At 41.3% G+C, this 19,650-nt stretch overlaps 1 protein-coding gene across 3 annotated transcripts in view; it reads left to right on the top strand.

Annotated features, from left to right (window-relative positions):
- The first annotated feature begins 704 nt into the window (after positions 1-704).
- The window catches only part of arhgef12a (Rho guanine nucleotide exchange factor (GEF) 12a), a 36,041-nt gene continuing 17,095 nt past the window's right edge, over positions 705-19,650 (top strand). For 2 of the 3 annotated variants that reach the window (XM_068710712.1, XM_068710695.1), the window contains exons 1-4: positions 705-2,074; positions 13,502-13,522; positions 14,321-14,412; positions 17,441-17,506. In XM_068710712.1, coding sequence (XP_068566813.1) covers positions 2,043-2,074; positions 13,502-13,522; positions 14,321-14,412; positions 17,441-17,506 — 211 coding nt within the window. In that variant the 5' untranslated portion in view covers positions 705-2,042. The remainder of the gene's footprint in view (positions 2,075-13,501; positions 13,523-14,320; positions 14,413-17,440; positions 17,507-19,650) is intronic. The other variant, XM_068710704.1, reaches the window with a different exon arrangement.

Genomic DNA, 19,650 nt, shown 5'->3' with positions numbered 1-19,650 from the left:
AAAATTGTTGCTGATTAATTAAATAATAGACTAAACTATGAAGCACCAAATAAACATAACATCTCTCTCTCTCTCTCTCTCTCTCTCTCTCTCTCTCTCTCTCTCCCGCTCTCTCTCTCTCTCTCTCTCTCTCTCTCTCTCTCTCTCTCTCTCTCTCTCTCTCTCTCTCTCTCTCTCTCTCTCTCTCAATCAGTGCAATCTATGTTAAATTGTCAACTAATGTAATGGTCTACTATATATATCTGGGCTGCATTTAACTATTTTTTTTATCGATTGACAGTTTTGTCTATAAAATAATCAACAAATGGTAAAAAAAGAAATCTTTATCACAATTTTCCCAGTGTCTGAGGTGATGTCTTCAAGAAAACAAAAAAATCACATTTGAGAAGCTGAAACCAGTGATTCATTCATTTATTAGCTTTTGAAATGTATCTGTAAATACAAATATATAACATTTGTTTTCATTCACAACCTATTTTATAGGAACTTATATGCCATATATAAAAATGAAACGCTGTATAAATTAATAACAATATACTCTACTATTACTACTAGTAGTATAAGTGTTATCATACTGTTGTTATTGTTTCCGTGTTATTTCTCAGCCGTGTTCCCCAACATGCTGAAACAGAATGAGTTCTCCCATCTCCCGGCGGAAGTGGTTACTGAAGCGCTGCTGGACTCCAACAGCTAGCTGGCTAGGGCGTTGCTAGCGGCAGAAAGTGGGATTTTCGGTACCGCTTTTTGCAAGTTATTTTCTCGTACAAATAACGTCTTGCGTTGGAGAAAACAACGTTTGATGTTAAGCTAAAAGTTTCAACCGCCTCGGTGGCTCTTTTCGTTGTCGTTGTTTACAGGGGGACTGGGTGTTACTTTCTGCCCCGTTAGCTTTGGACACGGAGCTAGCCTGCTTCCATCCACGGGAATTGTGCCGAGAAACAACTGAATTCTGGAAACATGGAGTCAAGGAGCGTCGCGCTGTGCTAACCGACTTCTCTGGATTTTCTTCCCTCAAGGAGACTTTTTTGAAGGACGTATTGTGGAAGACATATCGCAAGCCAGTCCACATTCATGCCGCGTTGTATATATATATTTTGGCTCATTGTTGTGAACGGGACTTTGCTTAGTTTGCACTCGAAACAAGAGCAATACGGAGCAAAGTTTTTTTTCTGCTGAAAGAGCTCATCTGTTTTGTTAGCTGTTAAGTTAGCTGGCGAGATTCAACGCCAGCGAGAAGGATTTTCTCCCCCCAAAAACCCCATTGTGCTTTATTTTAACCGACCATTTAACCGATTTAGTTGTTTTTTGTGTATCTGACGTCTTACACCGGTATAACATTAGCTGCAGTTGTTGCTAATTCGTAACACGGGTCGTTTTAAACTCAGTATTGAGCTATTCTCATGGTCACGGGAGAGTCGTCTCAACAGCCAACAGGCAGGCATTTCTGGGAACAAGGAATACCAAATGGAACTGGTGGGATTTCCAGCATCTTAAAAACACAAAAGATAATTTTAGGAACCAAGGCCATTCAGCCGGACCGGGGGTGGTGAAAGCAGACGGACTGCATCGCAGGGCCGAGGTGTCTGTTATATCGGGATACATATCGTGCACACGTTTCATATCCGCGGACAACTGCGATGTGAACGCAAAGGATACACACAAGGAGTTCATACATGCACGGGAACTTGTGCCAGCTGACGCAGTGTGTTTATTCGTGTTGCCAACATATTGTTTATAGTCCTGGTGGGATATCATCCACAGCTAATACGACAGAGGCCCCGATTATTTTTGTTTAAAGCTATGCACTCCTTGCAACGTTTATTGGCTAACAGGTAGCGTATAGGCAGTGTTTTTGTGTATGAACGTGCCTTGCAACAACCCAACAGTGTCCGACAAGTAATCTATCTTCAACACCATTATCCAAAACCCCTGCCTACTTCACACTTATGCCAGAGAAAAGGACGCTCCAGGAAATCGCCTCATCACACTCTGGAAAATGTTAATCGGATATAATTTGCTGCGAATCTAGAACCGGAAGCCCAATGAGTGACACACAGTCCAGCTTCACTGACAGGTACAGTATAACAACGGCCTTTATTATTCTACCAATTCACTTATCTGCCCTCCATTCCTCACAGTAATGCAGACATTTTGTTAAAAGTTTCTTCAAACACAGCCCACATTCTGGTGAAAACATGTTTTACATGGTCCAAGTAAAGCACTCATTTGTGGTGCTTGGCTCGGTAATAACTATGTTATACAATCTAATTACTAAGGAAGGACATCAGATCTTGATGGAAACTCTGCTGATCTCAGCATTGGGTAATGGGAGTTCTCAGCAGACAGTAAAAGTAGTACTTGTCCAAGGGATTGAGAAGGCCCGCCACTGTTTGTGTGCCAGGGAACAGTCGCCTGGGATCCATGTGCACCTTTCCAACATCCCTATTACATCTAAGCCTTTAAAGCTAACCTTCTCCAACACCTATTAAAACAATCTCTGGATTTAGACAAGACCGTAGCTCCGTCAGCTAATCACCTTATCTAAGGCAACTGTCAACTCAAAAGATTTGACACTAAATGATGTGTCAAGACCCAAAAGAAAACACTGAATGGCGGAGAAGCATCAGTCTTCAGTCTGTATAGTCCTAATCCTCTGCGATAGAAGTTGTCAATATTTTGTTATTGCATCTTCACAAGAGTTAATTCCCCCATGTTTTCATACCCGGAGAATAAAGTGGTTTTCTATTCTCAATATGATGAAAAAGTCAAGCTTGATGCATTACATCAAGCCTCTCCACCTGAATCCCACATACTTGCAGGGGAGAGCAGGCCATCACAGTGGAATGTGCTCGGTAGATTCATAGCAGAAGGAAGCTTTATTGCACAGGTTGGGATCTGAAATCTCCTCCTGGCTAGAGCACGAGCTAGAGGCTAAAGCCCAACCCCATTTTACATGACCCCCCCTTCCCCAACTGCAATGATGGCAACAGTAGCTGGCACCAACTGCTATTGTGGTACTCTTTTTATTGTGTGTGTGTGTGTGTGTGTGTGTGTGTGTGTGTGTGTGTGTGTGTGTGTGTTTTTAATAGTATTACCATAGTACAAATCATTGCTGTCCAATCACTTATCACTCACAGAGGTATTCCGGATGCCATGAAGCACCTAATGTTAGGCTTCTTTGAGACTGTGTAGGATATCATACGGTATATTTGTCATCTCAGATTTGCTGTCTGTTCATCTTCCCTTTAGTCCGAGTATGTTGGTGACATCTTTAGTTTGAGTCTGTTTGTTTGGGTTCTCTGTGTCCTTAAAGTCACAATTGTTCCTCCTCCTACCAGTAGAACAACAACAGTAGCCATATTGTTAATGTATGAAATACACAGTGTGACAGCAGTAGACTGCGAAAGCAACTAGCTCTGTACCTTTTGTTGCACTAAAATATTGTTTAGACTGCAGCTGATTTCAAGGTGTTTTTTCACAGTGCTTGATAATGACTTTATTGGTTAATGATGTTGCCAGTCTCTCCTTAAGTTCGATTTGTATTTCCCCGTCCTTGCTTCCTCTACCTCTATGCGTGGTGTTGTGCATTTTTGTTTTCGCTCTGTCGGCTATGGTTGGAGTATGCATCCAGCATCCATTGGGGTTGGGCTGCCGGCTGATGGGTCAGTTTAGCATGCCGTTAGCTCTTTGTCATAGAATTCTGCTGATCTCCACTTTTTTTTCCCACCCCCCTCTGAGGCCCTCCCGGGAAGTGGTGCTGGTGACATCACTAATAGTAAACAATAGCTTTTAGTTGGAGCAATCTGGCTGCCCCGCTGAATGCTCCTCCACTAGCGTAGGCCAGGTACATTCAGGGGGGCTGGTTTGGGTGACCGTGGCTAAGTGGAGAGCAGGGCTGCCTTTCAATCAGAGGGTCGGCGGTTTGATCCCCGGCTCCTGCCCATGTCAATGTGTCCTTGAGCAAGACACTTAACCCCAAAATGTCTCCCGTAGCTGCGTCTACGGTGTGTAGATAGATACTGGATTGTAAGTCGCTTTGGATAAAAGCGTCTGCTAAATGACTGTAATGTAATGTAAATGTAATGTTTGGAGTCATGTGTTCATCGCTACCCTGTTTGAGAAAAAATGTGTGTGGCTAGGCAATGCTAATAGGGTTGCAACTAACAAGTTTGTTATGAATTGATTCATTATCATTGATTATAACGTAATTGTTTATTCTGTCAGGCCAACAGCCCAAAAACCTAAAAAAAGAGCTTTCGATTTACAATAAAATAAAAAAAAGTGAAAAGCAACACATTTGAGATTCTGCAACCAGCAGTGTTACTACTGGATACAAAAAAACAAATATATAATCAAAATTGTTATCTATTGATTAATAAATTATGTCAACACCAAAGGATAATAACGTCATGTTTTCATGAGTACTTCTGACAAGTCGGTCTGCTTGTATGCGTCTCCTGTATTTGGCATCCCTCCCTTATGATGCAGTACTACTCCATCTAGTCAGCACTGATACTAGGGAAGCTGCGTCAGCTGCTCTGAACTGTGCATTAAAACGAGTATGCAGGAGTCATTTTAAGCTCTGATCAGAAGTGCAGCACAGCAAGCATTGGAGAATGTTGTTGTTATACACTTAACATGTTTGCTGCAACTAAAAGATAATGTTTATCTTTTGCAATTTGGCAAAATAACTCTAGTTGAAGTCTAAACAAACTAAAATTATTTTTTAGTTTTTGACTGTTGGTTACAAAAACCCTACGTGTTGTAGCCTGTCTGCCTTTCTTTCCCATTAATACTTTGTTGCAGCATTTTTAGGTCATAGCAGGCTCTTGCCAACCTAAATATTACCAGGTCATTCCCAGCTGATGCATTTAGATTATTTCTTGGCTCAAAATGTGACAACGGTGGTATCTCAACTATCTACAAGCTTTTGTTTTTGAATGCAAAATAAATTGAAACATGCTCCAGGTTGTGAGCAGGTGTGCGAGCCCCCATCTTCCTACCCTGCCTTTAGGGAGCCCTGCTTATGGATTATAGAGTATGGATTAGACTTTTGAAGTCTAGTCCTTTGAATTTAAATTAAAATCAAGGGCCTCTATTTATGATGCAGTATAGTGGTAGTGCACACAGAAATATCAGTCCATCAGGAACATCTCAGTAGTCTTAGGGCTTGGACACATGCCGCTTTTTGAACGTAGCAACGAGCACCGCATGTCATGTGACGAGGAACAACCAATCACAGCCGACAGATATCTTTCCTTTCTTCCGTAAACATCAAGTCTATGGTAAAGATGCGTAAGTTGAATATTTTAATGCAGGGCTAGGCGGAGCTTTACGTTCTGTCCCACAGACAGTGTTTTAATGATATAATAGTATCATATTATTTTATTACACTCGCTTAGTAACGTCAGGCGCAACCCGTCTCCGTGCTTTGGAAAGTTGGCACAAGAGTAGGAACCCAGTTCCCGACCAACATGCCTCGCGTTTTCCAGTTGGTAAAAGACGCAGCATGTGTCCAAGGCCTTATGCCGTCAAACACAACAGCTCTGCAATAAACCCTGAGTATCATGTCGTTTCACCTTGTGCCACCCTGGAGTTATTCTACCGTTGCAATTACATTTGTCAGTGATGTCTTTAACACAGTGCTCTGGAAATTGGTTTAGTTATCGACAACATGGTCACATTTTGGTTCAGGTGGGTGGCTGTGTATTCTCTTTTCCAGCAGTTATCTGCATTATCCTCTTGACAAAAGCTGGAATCAAAGCTCTATCTTTTCGTTATTACTCAAATTGTTTGTATTGCAGACCAAATTCTTAGTTTTGTTCATTTATAGAATGTAAATGAGGACCTGAGGAAAACTGCTCACACCTGGATGTCAATTTGGCAGGCACACACCAACTCTCACCAAACTCTGTTCATTCTGGCCAGGTCCCATTTCACCCTTTTTCACACACTCTCTCAATCGCACCCATCACTTATTCCATTCTCTGCTTCAGTCGACCTGTTTCTCCCATCATCACCACGTTTTCATCATGCCTGGAGGTAGGGAGTAGAACATCAAATTTGCCTTCATAAATTAGCCATGTATAGATGAAAATGGTTAGCCCATTCTGTGGTGTAGCGTGGGCCTTTTGGTGTGCTTTTTTGAGGGTATTAATATTTCTCTTTAGTTATCTTAGTCCAGACAAGCCTGTCTAAAAGGAAATAAAGGGACACTGAGATAGCAAAAGAGAGAGAGAGCGACAGCAGAGAGAGAAAGAAACAAGGCGATGCCTCTGGGGTCGTGATGTTGGATTGTGGGTAAAGTCTAGGCATTAGCTGGGGCTCTTGAGTGCTGGGGGGAGTTGGGTCTATCACCCAGCCCTGTGATGCTGATGCTTGTGGACACCCTCTACAATCCTGCCCTGTTAGCCAATAGAGCTTTAGGGCCCAACCATTACTTTCACTTCACAAAAGACAGGATCACTACAATGGAGGAGGAAAAAGGGGACAAGGGTAGAGAGCCGTCTTCCCCAAGTGTTATCTCTTCACATGTCCATTTAAGGGTTTCGTAGCCATGAACTAGGCTAGTGCCTTCGAGCCAACTGTGACACTTGTGAAGCCACGATACTCTGCAGACTGCACAGTGGTCTGGGAGATGTGATGCCTGGGATTTAGCTTCCATTTTTATGCTGTTAAATTTCAATATTTCACACTAAATTGATTATGTAAATTTATATGCATACAATACGGATTTGTTCTTTTGTGTCAGTGCACAAATGTGTCTGGGCAATCTTTGTAGGAGGAAACGGATGTTTGCCGTTACAAAGGAGCTGGTTGGGTGTCAAAGCTGTGGCCTGATTTCTGTCCCCTACCCTGAGTCTCAGAGTGGGGGTGCTCTGAATTGAATGTGGTCTAAGGAGAGCCCATCAGCCTGCTGCAGCACGGCCATTAATCTTACAGTCCTCTTTTCTGCTGATTCAGGGGTGACTAGACAGACTCACACATCCCTAACTCTTTCTCTACAAGAACCAGTGTCAGAACAGTCAGGCTGAGTGGAAGAGGGTTTTTCAATGACTTGAGGAGGGTGAGGAAGAAACAGTGTAGGGATGTACTTTGAATCATTGCACCTTTGCTTAAAAGACTCTTCAGTTTAGATATTCTTGTTGTCCCATAAATGTCCTGATGTTTTGTCTTTGTGACAAATCACTTAGTATAATAAGTATCATCTTGCATTCACCAAGCTTGATTTCTCTATGTAATAGATGGAACAATTCTATTGCTTTGGAGAGATGTGTCACTAATGTGCTTTTACTACAGGCTTAAATGTCATCATAGGTCTGCTTATGACGGCACATTAATACAGTTTTGACATCACCGCAGGATCATACCATACCAGATCATACAAGTCTGGTCCAAGTGTCCATGTGTCCCTTGCAGACTATTACACATACCCTAGTGCATAAGTTAAACAGCTGAGATGAAGGTACTCAGTTCAAAGAAGTTACTCGTGGATTAGAGAAGTTCTTAGGTGTTTGTGACAGGTCTCGTGACCAGCAGCAGTGTAGACGGTATAGCATGTTGAACCACCTCCTTTCCTCTCCTGGTGCTGTAGGACAGCAGACAGCATAGCGTGAAGAAATGTCTATCCCCCGGCCCTCACATCAGGAATCCTGATGAGGTTTATTGGGGCAGAAAGGGCACCGTTTTCCCCCGAGGCTGTAGCTTGAGCTCCAGAGCTATTGCTCTTGTCTCTCCAACACACACCATACCTCTCTCTCTTTCTCTCTGTCTCTCTCGCTCTGTCTCTGTCTGTCTCATGCACTCACTTAATGCTCTCTTTCTTTAAATCCAATGTACACCATTGTATACTGTATGATAAAACTGCTATGGCCACGCGTTGAGAGTGGCATGAGTTTGTTTGATATACACAGGCGGTGGTTTAAAGGAGTATCACTTCATGGGTGTAGACTTCTCACTCAGTGGCAAGGAGTGGAAAGCAGTGATGTAATGCTGGGCCGTGTATTTGTGTGTGACTCAGGTATGTAGATTAGATAGCTGTGTGTGTGTGTGTGTGTGTGTGTGTGTGTGTGTGTGTGTGTGTGTGTGTGTGTGTGTGTGTGTGTGTGTGTGTGTGTGTGTGTGTGTGTGTGTGTGTGTGTGTGTGTGTGTGTGTGTGTGTCCTATTGGCATGCTGCTGGCATGAATCAGGCCGTTCAAGGGACTGTATCATTACACCATTGAGATAGAATCACGGAGCAGTTTTCGAAGGGTGGCTGAAAAGGGAGATATTGCCACTTCCATAGATTATGTGGCATGACTCAGCTCAAAGCCCAGCTGAGGACATTGTGCCATCACCACAGAAGTTACACCCCAAGTTCTGCCAAGTTTTTCCACTGTAATCTTAACATCTGGGGATGTGTTTTGCAGGGTGCAAGGTTATGGTGTATTTCACCGCCTGGAATGAAACACACCTCGGTCTGATCTTTGTAGCCTCCAGGCAACTCCCAAAACTATCCAATCCTCTCGGAGTTTCAAACAGGCCCCACCTCTCCCAGCCCCAACAACACCTGTGCTGTGAACCGTGTCGCTCTGCTTATAGTACAAGTTACAACATCAACATTGTCTGACAGGAAAAAGTCAGAGTAAAGCTTATTAAAGCTTTTTATCAATCGTCAACCTACTTTGTTTTATAACTTGGGTCCATCGGATGTATCCTGCCAACTCTTATCCTCATGTTTATAGTTTCCTTTTTGAATATTCAGTTAGCTGCTTATAATTCAATGTTGAGTGAAACTTCTCTCTATATATATCTGCTTAGCCTGACTCTAAGAGGAACTGAGAATAACCTGAAGTGCTTCCCCTGAATCTTGCATGAGTCAGTCTAGTTTCTTTTGGTTCGCTTTTTTTCCTTCCTCTTCAGTTTTGGGAGACCCGTTCACAGAAATGGCTGTGTGTGAGAGTCCTGCTTCCTCAGGGCCGCTCGTCCCTCCCTCCCTCGCTACTTTTTCTCTCTCATGGTCTGGTCTGGTCTCGGCCTCTGTTGCTGCAGTTGGCCCAGCTCTGCCACAGTTTTCCATCAAAACACCAAACCTCAATGGAGCATTCAAGCCCAGGCCCGCTCCACTGCTGCCCCTCCCTCCCATCCCACCCTGTCCTGACTCCTGCCTTCTTTCTCCTTTTTTCACTCGCTGCGCATTTAATGGACCCGTCAAGAAAGACTTGGGACACTTTTATAGCTGGGTCTGAAGAATTAAAACGAGCTGACTGAAATTGATTCTTAAACACTGTCTGTCGCTTTTCAAGGGAAATAATGTTCTTGTTTTTAGCATGTTGTTGTCAGAGTTTCTGCTATATCTACATCTAATCTCTAGACAAAAAGTGCAAACTTAAATACACATGTCACCACTGTTCACATTGCATAATAAGTTAATCTCAATATATGTTATAGTCTAATAAGTGTCAGAAGTGTGCAAAAAAGCCATCACAAAGCCCAAGCGGAAGCATCCAATCTGCTTGTTTTTGTCCAAAGATCTACATTTTTATCATTAAAGTGTGCACATTTTACCAGTTGCTGGTTAATCAATCTACTATTGTTTAAGCTCTGGTGTACGTTGTTTAATGTTCTTAACAGAGCAGTAGAGTATCATCAGGACATAGAACAATACGCTGTTGTTGTCTACTGGACAGAGACTAATGTGGAGCCATTATGAGGGTTTACTAGAGATGTGCTGGGATGTTATGTGAGCTGTGACTGTGTGTCAGCGATTCTTTTCACTGAAAAAACTCAAGAGAGAACCTTCAATAAGACCAGTCAGCTTTGCAGTGACTGGAGTCTCTTTTTGACAAACTTTTCCTCTCAGAACTTTTATAGTCATAACTGCTCTATGTCATTTTTCCAGTTGCATATTCTGTGTATACACAGTATTTTGCTTTGGAGGCACATGTGACTCAGCCGAGATGCTGTAGTTATCATTCTTTTTATATTGAAAAGCACCCATTAAAAAGTGCAGCCCAAACCAAATACTTTTAGTTATTCGACATGCAAGTTGTGTACAAATATTTTTGCCTCTTTGGAGTTCTGTGTAATGTCATATGTTGCTTTTAAAAGCGTGCTCACAACACAGCTGATTGACGGGGAGGCAACTGTTACTTTCAACACTTTCAACAATTGCATATTTTAAGTTACCGTTTCTATTGTAGGTTTGGAGTAGCATTCTCTGCTTCTGATGTTTTCATTGCCTCTCAAGTTGTGCTGAGGTTTCTGCATCTTCTTCAAAATTACTGCTGTCTTGTGTAGTTGCGCCGTGATGCTGGCGGGTCTGCATATTATTATTATTTTTTTGTTCCAATTTTCTTTCCTGTGCCCCACTGGATATCTTGTTGCTGCCACTCAGCATTACGCTCATACGGTGGTTACCACTAGCAAATATAACTTCTAGAGATCCCTGATCATATTTTTTGTTGCCGCTGATACTTACTGCAGATCATTCATGATCCATATTGACGAATACAGATCCCACAAGGCTCCAGGCCCAAACATCATTTCAACCACTCAGAAGTCAGTGTAAACCATCAAAAATTTTAAATGTTATCCTTTTACTTTGTTAAAGTACTTTGTCATAAAACAATTCAAAGATAAGGAAATGAAAGATTGTATTTTTATCAATTAAAACAAATCTTGTTAGTACTTTTTTTTCATCAGTACTTTTAATGATGTATTATAACCTGCTTAGAGCTAGTGTAAACAGGTCATAATTCATCTTTAGTATCTATTTATGTCGCTGTGAAAATGTCTCCTTCAAACAACTGGATTTATTCAAGTGATCATGATCATGATAACGTTATAATTTACCTTCGCCCAATACTCATTTTCACCGGACAGAGCCTGAACGCATCATAATGTAACTCAACGGAACCTTTGTTTGTTGTCCATTAGCCACTTTACCAGTTCTCTCCGGTCATTTTCAACACGGATTGGTTGTTTACAGTGAAACATTATCAGAGATCTGCAACTAGAAAAGCATAAATGCCGATGTACTGATCACATCTTTTACAGACCAATGTCAGCAAAACTTTATTTCACACTCTGATGGTTAAGGTAAACGCCATCCAACCCACAGCGACGCAGTTGAAGATGTACGCACTACTGTTGTTGTCGTTTTTGTTTTCACTGTTAGCACCGTTAGCTCCTAGCTGCTGACTCGCTCCAGATATGCTTTGAATTTTGAAATTAGCGTACTTGGGTACTTGAGTACTTGGATCTGATTGCAAAATATTTTCTTCATCCCGACGTGCAGTCTTCTGTTTCATCATTGCCGCTTTTTGGCTTAACCTGCATGAATGTTCTTGAACATAAATTCTTCCATTGCGTTCAACCTTCAGTATCAGTAATGTTCTTTCTAAATATGCGTTTTCTCTGTTTTTGCTTTCTATCTTGTGCTTTGTGTTTCAGTCTCTTGCTGCCTTTTCAACACCTCCTTCCCTCTGTCCTCTTATTTCTGTCCGTTGCTGCCATCATTCTTCATGACTTCCTCTGTCCCTCTCTTTAGCCCTTAAATGGGTCTTAGACAGGTCACTCCATAGTTAATTAAAATATAGATACTACGCGATATTATACGAAACAAAATTCCTTCTCAGTTCTCTTTAAACTGTTTTAACATGAATAAGACATTATTAGATCATTTTGTAGCGGTACAACATTATTTCTGAAAGCATGATTTACTAGTTTAGTGCAGCATGAACATTAGAGGCAGCCTGGTGCATCATCCAGCCCATTAGAACTGGGTTTGCCTGTCACGTTTTTATTTGTTCCTGTATGATGAACCAAGAACAACATCTGCCGACTCAGTTTTGCCATCCATGAGCGTGTGCGTATGCATGTCCCAGTTCATTGGTGTGTGTGTGTGTGTGTGTGTGTGTGTGTGTGTGTGTGTGTGTGTGTGTGTGTGTGTGTGTGTGTGTGTGTGTGTGTGTGTGTGTGTGTGTGTGTGTGTGTGTTTATGTGCTGACTTTTCCATCTCTCCAACTCAGAGGTTTCTTAGGGAGTGGGCTACTTAAAGTTAGTTTTGTTTTTTTCTGCTGGAGGCTCTGGAACTTATTACAGTCTGAGGCCATTTTCATAAACGGGCCATTCAGCTGCTCCCGCATGGCTCTGAATGGGACGCACTGTCGCCAGGAGAAAGAGTTAATGTGGGCTAGTTAGTCATGAGTCCTCCCTATTACGGAAGACTGGTGTAGTGATCGTACTACTGTTTTGTATTCTAATACTGTGTGCATTTATATTTTAAATAATACTAGGTTGCAATTCAGAGTTGCAACCGAATCATTATTCTCTTTGACTATTTTACATTTACATTTTACAAGTGTCAAACCTTTTGTTTTTGTGGGATTATATCCTGGCTGAGACGTCAATCTTTCCCATGCTCTCCACTTCATCACAACAAAAATATAAAAAATAAACTGAATCTGTGTGTAGGTTTTATGGTAATTGACAATAAAACTTTTTGTGGTTCAACATTAGTCGTTTTTCTACATGAAGAAGAATAGCAAAACATGTCTCCCTTCTGTTCAGAGCAGACCCCACCGGGAATAGTTTAGAGCTGAGGGGCCGCACAGATAATTGCCACAAAGTTTATCTGTGTGTTCAGGAGATTTTCCTTTCAGTGCAAAGTGCATTACAGATAAAACATATGATTAACATTGGCCTTTAAATAGCTTTTTGTATAGATTGTCTCAATGACTTCCAGGAAACCGTAATTGTAATTTTGCCCATTTCAAAGTGTGGCTCATGTCTTTGTTTATTACAGTGATATGTATCACTCACGGAGTACTCCCACAGACTCTAATATGCACTCTTTACAGTCCAAGGCATTGTCAAAGTGAGGTGGAAAACCTTTAATCTTCAATGCAGAATTCATTATTTCACTCAAGGTTTTATTATCAAGATGAGATCAAACGCCTACTGCGAGAATTAACACTGCAGTATTTCCCTAAATCTAAATTGACATTTCAATTTGCATCAGCCACAACAGCACGTCAATACATACTGTAGATCTCTAACTTCCTGGAAAACACAGCCTTTTTCCATTATGGTCCTGACAGCATCCCTAAATGATTTCATCTCTACCTCACTCTGTGGCAGTAATCAGTCTCAGGGCAGGCTGCCTCGAAGGAAACAGGCCATGGATGTGATTAGGAGATGATTATTACAGTCAAGTCATGATGTCTGTAAGGAACTAAATCACGGTGCGCACACACACACACACACACACACACACACACACACACGTACACACAGCTGAGATCTAAGAGGCAGAAGACATTTGACCTGGAAAGGGCTTTAATCTGCAGCTGAAGAACTGATGTTTGATCAGGATTATCATGTTTACCACAATATGGGTCTCGGGGAAGCTGTCAGCTTGGCATCTTGTTTTTCACCCTCCATATACGCACACATGCTCAGCTTTTATTTACTTCATTGCTGTGAGATACTGATGAGCCTTCTGTTTTTATCCTGCAGGTTTCCCAAGAAAGCAAACAGGTAAGGATTTTTCATTTTCTCAAATTGTATTGCAAATATCTATGCATGTTTATGAATATGACATCCTGTGGCCACACACACACACACACACACACACACACACACACACACACACACACACACACACACACACACACACACACACACACACACACACCAACCAACCAGTGGTTTACATACACGGAGTTCCAGATGAGGGAAATGAGGCAGGTATTACTAGGAACTGCTGTGCTGCAACAGAAGTCTTCAGAGCTTAGACCAAACATACACCCTCCCCCCCTCCCGTCTCTCACTCACACACACACACACACACACACACACACACACACACACACACACACAGAGTGAGGGACAAAGGGGTCCCTCTTCTGAGGGCGGTCCATCACTGCCTTTCACTGCGAACAGAACAGTGGCCTTTCACAGTTGGGGCCGGCATAGGCAGAAGCAGCCATACATAGCCTCCCGAGGTTCAGGCCGGAGTTTGGCCTTGTAGCACCTCCTGTGAGGAGCGTCCTTTCTCTCGCCTCGCTCCCCGGGCACTCAGCAGAGCGACTCCACATCCTCTCTGGCTGTCACATTATACAGTAGACACACTCGGCGTGATTTATACACTAGGAGGTCATCTTGCCACATTATTCTCAATGCTACAGTGAACAATTGCTGGTTCTGTGTGCTGTTGTAATTCCTCCTGAACCTTCACTTGCCTGCATCTCGTGCACATGTTGTAAAAAGGTCTACAGTGTTGCATATGACGGCACATGCTGGATAAACGCCAATGTTTTTTTTCTGTTTCTCTAGAACCAGCAGCATTCTCAGTAAAGACCACCCCCCGGACAAGAAACCCAAAAGTGACAAAACCTCACTTCCCTCCAATGAGTTTGACCCTACAGGTAACTTTCCACTTCTGTTCGGTTTTTCTTATTCATTCTTTTTTTACTGTCTGTCACAGACCCTCCTGTCTTTCTATTCTGTCCCTCTATCTCTGTGTGCATCACTTTATTTCACTGCCTGATCGCTCTCTCTTTCTCTCTTTCTCTCTCTCTCTCTCTCTCTCGCTCTCTTGCTCTTTCTCAATTCAATTAAATTTTTCAATTCAATTTGCTTTATTGGCATGACAGTTTAGAAACAGTATTGCCAAAGCATAAAAAAATTAAATAATATTAATACACAACATTAATACACAATAACATTAATATAACATCTTGATTGAGTTTTTATATATATATATATATATATATATATATTTTGTGTGTGTGTGTGTGTGTGTGTGTGTGTGTGTGTGTGTGTGTAGGTCACTCACTGTCCCTCAGGTTGTGGCATGTTAGGAGTATTTTTAATTTTGAGATGTCACAATTTTTTTTTCAATCTGACATTACAGAGTTGAATTTTTTAAAGTACATGTTCCTAATTTTATTGAATTTTTCCCATTTCCCTCTCTCTTTCTCTCTCTCTCTCTCTCTCTCTCTCTCTCTCTCTTTCTTTCTTTCTCTATCTTGCTCTTTCTCTTTCTTTCTCTCTCTCTTTCTCTCTCTCTTGCTGTCTCTCTCTCTTTCTCTCTGTCTCTCTGTCTCTTGCTGTCTCTGTTTCTCTCTCTCTCTCTTTCTCTTTCTCTCTCTCTAACACACACAATCACAGTCTCATGAAACAATTGTGGTGGTGATAGTTTACTCAATGCACAAGGCATGCTGGGATGGTGAAAGGTGGTGTGTGTTAATTTTACTTGTGTGGTCTGATTGGAAATAATTGTTTGAGTCTTACCACTGCAGCGTAACAACTTATTTTATGTGTTAATTCTAACTAATGGATAGTATAATATGGATTTATTGGCTAAGTCTTCATTACACTGCATTATACCAACTGTTTGGCACAAGCTTATATTATTTAGATGTTGCAGGTTTCAAGCCGATAAGCAAAGAAAGGTTTGATTATAGGACCCTAAAATCTGCAGCTGCATGTTTAATGTCCACATGGTTCTTGTAGTTTAACATAAATCAGTGCACTGTGCGTTTCTTATGTTAATAGTGGTTGGGTGGTCTCAATGCATACTTGACGGGAACAAAAAGCCATTAAGCCTGTTATGCGCTCCAGTTTCAAGTTTATTGCAGGGTGAGATTGTTAGGGTTCAGAATCTAACTAGTTTGACACTCCCTGTAGTGTTTGTCAGCAATCATGATTTGAGATATGACTAAAGCTTCTGTATTCAAAACAAAATAGAAAATCCTCCACACCACATGGCGGCTTATCTCTGTATGATGCAACAAAACACAGACAAGATGTGCTTTTTCAGTGGTTACACAAGACATGCACGTTGTTGTGTAGAGCCACACTAGAACCTCTTTTATTTCTCTGATGGTTTGTTCCACTTTTGGAATGATGCCGTGATTAAACCAAGTGCAAAGTAACCACAGAGAGGCAAATTATTCTTTATTTAATTGAAACCTATACCTTCGGGCCATCATTACAATATTATTTCTTGACATTTGTCATGTTTGGATTCGTGTGATGATCTTTTGCATGTCTGCATGGTGGTCGTCTCTTTTTATATTTATCCCATTTTTAGTTGAAACTTGCATGAACTCTTTGATAATATTTTCCTAGATGTTCTCCTGATGTCATCTTTTCTGTCATAATTTCAAACTGGGTTTATTAAGGATGGGCAGGAGTAGTCAGATACTCTAGAGATGGATGTTAATGCTGGCTCCCGAGAGTCGCGTGTTTCCAAATGAATCATGTGCAGAAATTAAGTTGAGTTGTGCAACAGATCATAAAAGTCACGGATCGGCACAAAAGAAAAAAAAAGGAAAAAAATATATAACTCTTAGAGATCCCTGATCATGTTTTTTTTCACTGCCAATGCTAATTGCCGATCATTGATGATCCATATTGGCAGACACAGATCCCTTTGTTGTTTGGTTATAGCAGCTGGTATACAAGTCTCAAGACTTTTTATTTCTTCTGACTGTCCCAAAAATCATTTCAACCGATCTGAAGCATGAAGCCATGGTAACCAGCTCTCCTCCTGTTATCAACAGGGATTGGTTGTTTACAATGTAACATTATTAGAGTTCAGCGACTAGAAAAGCATGAATGCTGATGTTCTGATCGCATATTTTACTGAATATCTGCAGATAACAATCGATGGTGAAACTTTATTTCACACCGTGGTGGTTAACGTTACACTGTGTAATTAATCCGTGGCTCACATGCGTGCCGATCCATGAGGGGGGGGGGGGGGGGGATCTGTACGGTACGGATCGACAACGGTCCGTTACACCACTAATTAAGTTATTAACGTTAAAGGCGTAAGATATACTGGACATTAAAAAAAGGCTTGGAACAAGACCGGTTCCTCCTCTGTTATTGGCAGAAACTATGTTTGGTTTATTCTTATCATCAGGTCTTTTGCCACAACTTGTAAATCCACCATCTAGTCTTCAGAGACAAACCTGAAGTGCATTGAATATAAATGGTATTTTACCAGCCGCAGGCTCAGTTCCAGTTAGGTATTACCAGAATACTTTTGAATCACAAAACCCAGAAATTTGGTTTGTTTTATTAAGGTTCTTGTGCATTTTACAATCAAATCTGCACTTAAACCACTAAAGCTCGTGAATTTAATGCAAAAATGGGACCACTGTCATTGAAGTCACAATGCGTTGGTAGAGTGTCACCTATAGGACTGGAGGCACTTTCAACAAAAGACTAGCTAGTTCATTTTTAGTGACTGCACTCCTGCCTGTCCAAATCATTATGTTTTATTAAACTACCTATTTGTTCATTTCATTTTCTCCTCCCATGATTATTTCTCCCTCATGATTTTCTCTTTCCTGTTTTGTGTTTCTTTTCCTTGTGTTGGTTCTTGTTTGTGTGTGTGTTTGTACACTGCTGTGCTGTCTGCGTGGTGGGGGCTGTGAGCAGAAGCTCTGGTGGTGCAGAAGAGTGGCAGCAGCAGTTTGCTAGCAGAGGGGAAGCCTGAGTCCTGTGGTAAGATGCTCCTGCTGGATTGGCTGGTGTGACAGCTGCATCTCTATATGCTTTAGCCCACGGTGTGAAACTGCCTCTAGATGTTCGTTTTAAGCAGAGTGACAGCAAACTTATTTTATTTGTTTCACATATTTTTGAATCATTATTAAATGTATGACTGGGTGGTGAAAGCGCTGAGTTGCATGTAGTGCTGGGTGGTAAACTGATCTTCATCTGGTATACAGGTAACAGTTATGCCTCCAATAACCACATTTTTGGTCTTTTGGTGTGTGTACTTGTTGACCAGAACAACTGGTACAGATCGTGAGATATTTATTTTTTTAAACACTCAAAAGACAATATTTATAAAACTATAGAAACCAATTATAACCCCTTCTTTTCACTATCCATCTGTATGCTTGATAAGTTTTAGTCATATATTTTTGCCAAATGTATTCTTTCATCTCAATCCAGGGATGTTTTATTCACTTTTTTCACAACAAAAAAATGGTCACTATTGGAATCCATTGTAGAACTTCAAAGATTTTGGAATACCAGGTTACATTTGCATAGTTTACTTTAAACCGTAGTTCCATACTAGCAAGCCTGAAAACGAATATCACATGACTATTCACGTACACTGGGCATGGGGTGCCGGTGTAAACAGGAAGTAGATTGGTTACAGAAAATATTATAGTAATTATTAATAGTATTAGAGTAGTCTTAAATAATGAAAGGTAGGTGCTTAAGATCTTCCTCTAAAATCTTCCTTATAAACTCTTAACGGACAAATTTCGTGAGAAGTTTTATTTTTAAAACTTCGTTACAAGGTTGCAGGTCTTGCTCTGTCTCTCATACACACATCAAATTGACTTTAAAAACACAGGTCTCTCATTCGTTTCATTGTTGACTGTTTTCACCCTCGTAGCTCTGCCGGGTGGCTGAAGTCATTTATGCTTTTGTTCGTTTACAGTTTCTGTGTGGACTTTACAATAGTTTTGCAGAACAAAATAAGTATTAATAAGAAAATGAAAGTCCTCTGTTTTGTGTCCATCGCCCTCCTCAAAGCCACAAACCGTGACTTCGGACGTCCGCTCCGTATGGCTGATAACGCCGCTAGACACGCCGCTCGCTAATCGCTCTAATAACAGCTGCTTCTTCCGCATGTCAGCAGTAGTAGAATTATAAAATGTCGAATTTATGCTGCTAGCATAGACAACAAGGACAGTAACGCTTGTAATCCATTATCCATGTTGAAACAAATCACCCAATCACGTAGCGAACGCGGGTGTCTACGTCATCATTTCCAAACTTATGTGTTTGGCCCGTCAACACTTGGAGGTAACCCCGGAGTTTTCAAACTTACCCGGCTTCAGTGGCATTTCTAAACTCCTTCGTTTTTGGTGCTCTAAAACTCCGGAGTAGTGTGGACACTCAGTGTAAATGTAGCAAAAGATATGCTTTTTAAAAGGGAAACGTAGTAGTGTGGATGTAGCCTCTGTCTAGGGCACAGTTCATCAAGATAATCATCTATTATCATACTCAACAAAGCATAGGTGTGTTCTCTCTCTGTTTGAGTCAGTTATCTCCATTGTGTTCAGTCTTGTGTCAATTTAGAACAGAATAAATTCACAGATGAAAAGCCTTTATCATAGAACAGCACTTTTTTAAACAGACTTTTAGATTTAAGGAAAGTAGTGTGACCTTTTGTATGTGTCATTGTAATGATTTGTTGTAATGGTTCCTTCTTTTTGTGATTGTGGGGCTTAAGGTACTCTGTCAGTATTAAAGGTCAGTTTATTCTCTAGAGTACATTTCCTTGTGTTTCAGCAAAGGGTGCAGATTTCAGATCAATCAAACCTCTGAATAATACATGAGTTTAGATGGATTAACCTGATCAGTGATCCTCTTGGTTAATATATACCAACCAAAAACCTCTAAAAACTGTTAGAACACAGGCAAAAGATCAACATCTAGAGGCATATTCACACCAGTTCTTTAACCCATCATCTTTTTCCATGACACCCCTGCCCTCTCCCCCTTTCCCTTCCCCCCACTCCCGCACTCTGCCTAACCCTCTCACCGTGCCCTCCCCCCCCAGCCTGGGGCTTTTGCTTCCCCTAACGTCGCTCCGTGTATTAGCTCCTGTTCCTCCCACTCTCCCA

The sequence above is a fragment of the Cebidichthys violaceus genome, unplaced genomic scaffold (genome assembly GCF_023349555.1).
Source record: "Cebidichthys violaceus isolate CVI_PGR_0920_01 unplaced genomic scaffold, fCebVio1.0.p SCAF_1, whole genome shotgun sequence".
NCBI lineage: Eukaryota > Metazoa > Chordata > Actinopteri > Perciformes > Stichaeidae > Cebidichthys > Cebidichthys violaceus.
This window is presented reverse-complemented; position numbering and strand designations above follow the sequence as displayed.